Source organism: Nematolebias whitei, chromosome 1 (assembly GCF_014905685.2).
Source record: "Nematolebias whitei isolate Nwh7 chromosome 1, NemWhi1, whole genome shotgun sequence".
NCBI lineage: Eukaryota > Metazoa > Chordata > Actinopteri > Cyprinodontiformes > Rivulidae > Nematolebias > Nematolebias whitei.
The window spans coordinates 87,178,284-87,186,072 of record NC_056498.1 but is presented as its reverse complement, the minus strand read 5'-3'; the positions used below and the strand labels follow the sequence as shown (position 1 = coordinate 87,186,072).

Below are 7,789 nucleotides of genomic sequence, written 5' to 3'. Positions count from 1 at the left end.
TGTATGTGTAACTGTATGTGTAAATGTATGTGTAACTGTATGTGTAACTGTATGTGTAACTGTATGTGTAAATGTATGAGTAAATGTATGTGTAAATGTATGTGGGACCAATGCTGCAAAAGTACAATTTGGTGAAAGTGCAACTTAACATGGAGTCCACTACATTTCTAACTTTACTATGAAAACAATATCATCCACTTTATAATATTTTCTAAGTGTCCAGAATGTACCTGTATGTAAAGTTTCATTAAATCAGCTACAACTTGATGTAAGGCTGAACGGTTCTTGCTAAAACATGAATCATGATAGTTGTTGATACATGATACATTAGTGCTTTTTGCTGTGTTATAACTGCCTCTTTAACTCAGATACTCTGTTTGTCCCAGTGCCTGAAGGTTTGCAGTAGGGGTGGGCAATATGGCTCAAATATAATGTTGTGATATTTCAGAGCATTCTCACAATGATAAATTTTGAGATATAACAAAAAATAAATTAAAAAACAAATCATAGTTATTCGTTTGACAAAATTTATTTAACATGTTGCTATGCAGTATTCTATAAAAACAAAAAAAAATAAGGGTTAATTTTACTGCAATTAGTTTACTTAGTAAAGTTTTCAATCTAAAAGTATAAAAATATAAATGATCCTTCTGTTATTTAGATTGAAAAAGTCTGCACGAAAATAGAGATCAACAAAATCCACTACAAAAACTAAAGTGCAGGTGCAGTTCCCAAATAAACTAAATAAAATAAAAGCTTAAGATCTGTTGAGTATAAATGTAACATACAACAAATATACGTTTCCTTTAAATGAGCTATAATTTCCAGAACTTGTCACAAGGTGTCTTCATCTGACCCTGAAGCTTGTGGAGTTTCAGCTTCTTCTACTGCAGGAATGATTCATTTCTCTGATGCTCTGTCTCTGATCACCTGACTCTGTTCTTGGGTCACAGCTGCGCACTGTTTGTACCGGCAGTTTAGAGCCGGGGGAGGGGGCTCAGCGTGAGGGAAGCAGCAGCATGAGCGATGCCTTTAGCTTTTTATTGCACGCGGCTAGCTTAGCATTACGCCAGTAATGGTGGGGTAGTGGGGGTGGGAGGGGGGGGGGGGGGGGGGGGGGGGGGGGGGGGGGGGGGGGGAGTTCGGTTCGGTAGTTCGGTGCGCTCGGTTCGGTTAATGGGGCAGGGCGCCCCGCTTATATAATGGTAGGGGAAACACTGACGTATTTACATCATGAAATTAGCATATCATGATATAATAAATTTTCCCGGGTACGTTTTTTAACCGGTATTATCGTGAACGATGTGATATGGCCCAGCCCTAGTCTGCAGGCCACATCAGCACCATGCCACAAGACTTATGGCGCTGTTCCACCGTCTCAACTCTCATTGGTTCTGCACCACACCAGCTACGGGCCTGACCACTGCAGGTACCCACCCCCAATCAGCAGGGTTTATGGTCTTGTTTGTGGTTCCAAGCGGACTGACCCGAGGTGCTGATTATGACATAAACCGACAGCAGCCGTTGATTGGCCAGTGGAGCTACAGTCACTGGAGTTTTGCCCAGCAAAACTGCAAACTACATCTGAACCTCCATTTCCTCTCCGATAGTGTTGACGGACGGTGCCACAAGAAATGAGCACATTTACAGAGTTATCGCAGATGTTCGTGCAGCATGGTTACACCCAGACTTGTAAGCGGAGCTGGGATAAGCTAAATCAATCGAAGTCCTATTATGGGGCGATTAAGGACCACAACAGGTGGAGTGGCTCGAACACAACGACCAGTTACGATACCGCGCACACTGCATTGATAATCTCACCTACAGTGCGAGGAAACAAGTCCCAGTGATAACTACGCCTAAGAAGAAACAATAGGATGAGAGCTGAGTGGAGTCACGCTTATCAATGACAAAGTGGCTTAAATGTTGTTGTTTTTCTTTCGGCTGCTCCCTTCAGCAGGGGTCGCCACACCCAATTTAACTCGCCCAAATGATTTTGGCAATTGTTGTATGCCAGAAACCCTTTCTGACTCAACCTGGGCTTGAACCTGCTGCCTCAGGATTAGAGTCTTAGGAACCATCAAGTCACCTCAGCCCCACATGACATACAGACATAGTGCTATTTATTGAAACTGACAATAAATGTTTGTGAAATTTACTATTTTGATTTATTTTTACATAGATCCCCCCCCCCCCCCCCTATTATTATAACCTTTTTTCGCCAGTGTTTATAGGTGGCTGGATGCCTGCAAAGTAATTTTTTTGTCAATGGCTATTTTCAAACTGCTTCAGAATAAACATGAGATTTGCTTTCAAATACCACAGCCCCTGAATGATGACAATGTCTTGGTGAAACCATGACTCCTACCTCTTTGAAGCATGGTGACGGGTTACGGATCTGCTCCAGCATGGCCCACTTGACGGTGGCCTGTCGGATGTTGCCGTCATACTCTCGGGAGCTCTGGGTGCCACTGGGGGTGCCGCGGGAGCGCTCATAGCCGGGCTCATTAAAGTACGGCTCAGCCACTAGGATGAGGGACTGCACCGACACCAACACCTACAGCAGAATAATAAATGAGAGGAGAGGGAGAGCAAAATGAAATTATGTGACAAGAATATTAAGTCCAAACAAAAAATATCACAAAGAGCTCGATGCAAAAAGGAGCACAATCTGGTTTCCAGAGGAGCAGAGATGAAAGGGACATTCTAATACAATTACCGTTTCCACTTTGGGTATAATTTTGATTTATCAGTGAATTAGTCTGAAATCTCTCAGTGTCCTCAAAATGTCAAACCTCTGAAATGATCTTGGCAGTGCTGCACACTTAAGAGTCTGACAAAGGCGAGGGATACTTCAGCCCCCGGAGCTACATTCTTCAAACTTTCTTTATTAACAGCCTATAAATGACTTGACCAAGGACGTCCTGTTGCATCGCTCCGTCTGTTCCAAGCCACTACATTACCAACAATGATGGAGCTGAACTTGGAGGCCTGCCTGCCAGCTTCAGCCATGACAGAGTGGGAGGAACTAAAAAATGCTCCATCAGGTGGACGGCAATAACCTTCAAGTTGCATCATGTGCTCCAATTGAACTGGGTTGCCTAATTTTAAAACTGATTTCCACCCTTCGATGATGACTGCTCGATTCCAGCCCTGTTCTCTGTCTCCGATCCACCAACCCACTTATTTTCCATTATTGATCCACGACGCGCTAACTGGAATGATAATCAGTGGAGACATCTCTATGCACTCCTCAGCCCTGCAAATGAGGGAATTGTAAAGAAAGAAAAATAAAGAAAGAAAACAATCATTTCAAAGAGTCCAGGCATGCTTGTACTTGGATCAATATACATATTGAAAATTAATGGGTGTGTTCATGGCAAACAACCAAAGAATAGTGTGCGTGTTTGTCAATATGCTGTGTTCAAGTATGCATGCGACTGTGAAGCATGTTGAATGCCAAGCAGTCCTTTATTGCTCTACTTTATTTGTTGCATGTAGTTACAAATGGAAATATCTTTAGTTCATCCACAACAAGCATAGTCCACATTGCACATTCAACCAACAAAACAAAAAACCCACATTAAAATTAAATAATATAAAAATACAATAATAATTTCCTACAAGCAAACATTGCCCCCCCCCCCCCCACACACACACACACACACACACACACACACACTTCAGGGGTCGCCACTGCGAACTAAGTCGCACGAAGAAATGACAATTATTTTTACACTGGATGTTCTTCCTGACACAACCAGACACTGAGCCACCACAGCCCTCTGTGTGGAGCAGAGAGCTGCTATCTAGGGCACCCAGAGGAGCAGATGGAGGGGGTTAAGGGCCTTGCTCAAGGGCCCAGAGTGAGACAAATGAGGGTGGAGGCAGGTGTGGGTGCTTCACCTTTCCCACCCACATTTTGATGTCAGTACCGGGAGTTGAATCAACGATCTTCCAATCACAGGCCCACCTTCTCTAACCTCTGCGCCACCACTCGCATACAGGCAAATATTGTCTAGCAAGCAAATATTGGTAATCAGAACTTTTGAAATAATTTTTTAAGAAACACTCTTAAAGTTACATGATTGTGCAAATGATGGTACTGTTCAAAAGTGAGGGCAGCCTTCTAAATCTAATTTAAAAAGATTAAATATGGAATTTAAACAATCAAATGTGGCGTTTCTCAAGGTTCAGTGTTGGATCCAAAACTCTTTGATTTATTCATTACAATCATTTGCCAAGGCCCAGATGTCTTTTCTTTGCCAATGATACAAATTGTTCTTGTTATGGTAATGGCCTTAAAATTATTTATAAACCACACTTACTTGATTAAAAGGGTAATTTTGTCAATTTTTAGAAGGTTTTGTTTGTAAATGCTATGAACAGTTTAAATCTTATTTTGTACAGTATGTCTTTGATTGACATCAGTTTGAATCAGAATCAGAACAAGTTTTATTATCATTACAAGTTACAGGTGTCTTTCCAAGCATTGAGGGACAGCTGGCGTTTCTATCAGTCCACTGTTAGAGCTGCAAAAAACTAATATTTCTCTGACATCATTTCCACCAACTGCAACAATCCACGTGTGCTTTTTAAAACCATCAGCTCTGTTCTTAATGCTCCACAATGAGCCTGCATGGAGAACTCAGCTACAGTGTGTGAGAACTTCCTGAGCTTTTTTACCAACAAGGTTGCAAACATTAGAGCTCTCATAAGCCCTCCTTCCTATGACCCCTCCATCTCTGTCACACGCTCTGTTGTTTTCAGTCAATTTGAGCTCGTCACCCTGCCTTTTTTAAAAGACGTCACTGGTCGTACGAAATCTGCTGGATCGCCAATCGATCCCATCCCACCTCGTCTTTTTGAAGAGGTTTTTCACACAGTGGCTCCTTATGTGTCCCAAATTATAAATGGCAGCTTGGGAAGTGGACGGGTACCTGCGAGTTTTAAACACGCAGTTGTGACACCACTGATTAAAAAGCCTAGCCTGGACCACACAGTCATGTCTAATTTTAGGCCTATTTCTAAACTGCACTTTGTGTCCAAGAGCTTGGAGAAAATAGTTTACAACCAGTTAACATGTTACTTAAACGACCACAACCTTCTTCAACTGTTTCAGTTTGGTTTTAAAACTCACCACAGTACTGAGTCAGCACTGATGAAAGATTTCAACGACATTCTCTTAGCCCAGTGCTTCTCAATTATTTTCAGTTACACCCCGCCCCCCAGGAAGAAGTAAACATCCCCCCCACACTCTCCTCTGCGACTGTAAATAGTATAATTTGTCTAAAAAAATGTTATAAATACATCTCTGCATAACATTGTACCCTTACTAACATTAAATAAATAAATAAATATAGATCAACTTACAACAAAGATTATTAACATTGTTTTATAGTCTGTAACAGAAAAGGCTTAAAGTGCATCAATTTGCCTGAAATTAAAAAAATATATATCCTTATTTAAACTTTAAACATTTTTGACCATTTGATAATGATCAAATTAAATACAATCAATAAATAATAATAAATTCAAATTGATCAGCAACATTTTAAGTCAGGAGTGTTATATACAACACTTTGACCTACAAAACAAAAATGAATAAAATAATTTGTGCTGTTTTTATTTTATTTTTAATCAAAATGAGGAAGTCAGGATTAATGGCTACAATGATCATGTTTTGCAGTGCACAGCTTTTTGAAGCGGAGTTTGAAACATGATCCTGCAGCTCTCAGCTCCTGCTCAGTGTTAACTGGACCTGGACTTGGTCTCAGAGCAGCAACAGCAGAGAAGCTGCAAAGAGTGCAAGAGCGAGCGGGCTGGGTGGGGTCCAGGGGAGCAAACTCACAAGAGAAGAACATGACAAGTTGTTTAATGACAAAATATATTTTGTTAGCAAAGAATAGAGTCCGAACATTTGTTAAACATCTGTTTTAATAACAAAAAAACCCCCAAAAAAACCCATCAAACTTGTGCTTTGACAAATCGATAAAACTAAAAAATGTTGTCAATGTGAAAGAGGAAAGAGGAGGCAGGTGTCGCTCTCGCTTTGACTTTATATTCTTTGTTGCTGCGTGCTGTGGGTGAAATGTGTCCAGAGCGGAGGACTTGTTAGCAAAGAATAGAGTCCTAACATTTATTAAACATTACTTCTGTATTAAAAAACACAAATTGTGCTTTGACAAACTAAACATAAATTGTTAAAGTAAAAGAGGAAGAGGGGCAGGTAACGCTCTCGCTTTGAGTTTATTCTCTGTCGCATACGTGCTGTGGGTGACAAGCGTCCAGAGCGTCACCAGCTGAGGAGGAGTCACAGCGACACGGTTCAATCATGGCTCCCCAAATGACAAGACAGACATATTTGTTCATAACTTTATTATTAGTGAGCCTGAGAGTTCCCGGACTTTAGCAAACAGTTGCCGAACGCACCCTGACCCAATGAGAATGGTGCCAAAAAAAAAAAAAAAACTGCTTAGCCACAGACTCTGGTCACTGTGTAGTTTTGATGCTGCTGGACCTAACTGCTGCCTTCGACACAGTGGACCATCAGATCCTCCTGTCCCGTCTGGAGAACTGGGTGGACATTCAGGGTCCTGCTCTACAGTGGTTTAGATCCTATTTAACAAAGAGAAGCTTTTGTGTGGGTATTGGTTCTGTGGGGTCCTCTGTAGCACCTCTCACATGTGGAGTATCTCAGGGATCTAGACTTGCCACCCTTCTGTTTTCCCTTAATTTACTAGCTCTGGGATATATTCTCTGGAAACATGTTATTTATTTTCATTTTTACGCTGATGACAGCCAAATTTATGTTCCATTAAAACAAGATAAACAGTACTCTGTGAACCAACTCCTGGAATGTATGGCAGAAGTCGGAGCATGGATGTCTCAGAACTTTTTACATTTTAATGAGCAAAAGATCGAGGTCTTGTCGTTTAAGCCCAGTCATGGTTCCAAAGTCCATGCTGATCTGGGCCCTTTCACAAAACATCTGACTGAGACAGCAACTAACCTGGGTGTGAGGCTGGACAATGATTTTAAACTGGATGCTGAGATTAAATCTGTGGTCAAGTCCAGCTTTCATCACCTGAGACAACTGGCCAAGGTCAAACCAGTTCACTCACAACATCATTTCAGATTCAGATAAGCCACAATCGTTGACTGTTTTCAGGCAGACTGATTTTTCTTGTCAGCATTGAGTCCTGCTGGTACTTTAGATCCCAAAATGGCCAGATTTGTGGGCACACATGGGCATTCCACTGCTCCGTGCTTATGAACTCCCACCAAAGTCGTCCTCAACATGCTGGCGAGTCCCAGAAGCTGCAGGTGATCTGTAATTGTCACAAAGCGCTTCCATCTTACAGTTTAGCTCGTAAAGCAGCTGATTTACTCGAAGCATGAACCAAACCTTCACACAGACTCAGCAGTTTTGCCATGGCCAAAACTGCTGTCGCCGTCTTCTTTAATAGCAGATACCATAGGAATCCGCCGATGCCAAAAAGCAGAAACCCTGCTATCATGAATCCAATTTTATAATATTTGGAGAAATAAAGTTTAATTTTGTCAGAACTGGTGAATTAATGCAGTCCAAATGCAGCCAAGACCAAAGCGGATTGCTGTCATTTTAAACTCCATCTGAATAAATTAATTCAGTGCAATTCATGCAAACTATTTTATAAACATTTACATTGCTGTCATTTCCTGTAGTTAAAGAGGACATAGAGGTAACTGGGATAAGGACAGAGTGAGATGTCACTGTGGTGACCCCTGAAAAGGGAACAGCTGTAAG

At 41.4% G+C, this 7,789-nt stretch overlaps 1 protein-coding gene across 1 annotated transcript in view; it reads right to left on the bottom strand.

Annotated features, from left to right (window-relative positions):
• Nucleotides 1–7,789, bottom strand: part of birc6 (baculoviral IAP repeat containing 6) — a 223,932-nt gene that overhangs the window by 38,503 nt on the left and 177,640 nt on the right. The window contains exon 71 of the mRNA XM_037681007.1: nt 2,369–2,557. Within this exon, the coding sequence (XP_037536935.1) occupies nt 2,369–2,557 (189 nt within the window). The remainder of the gene's footprint in view (nt 1–2,368; nt 2,558–7,789) is intronic.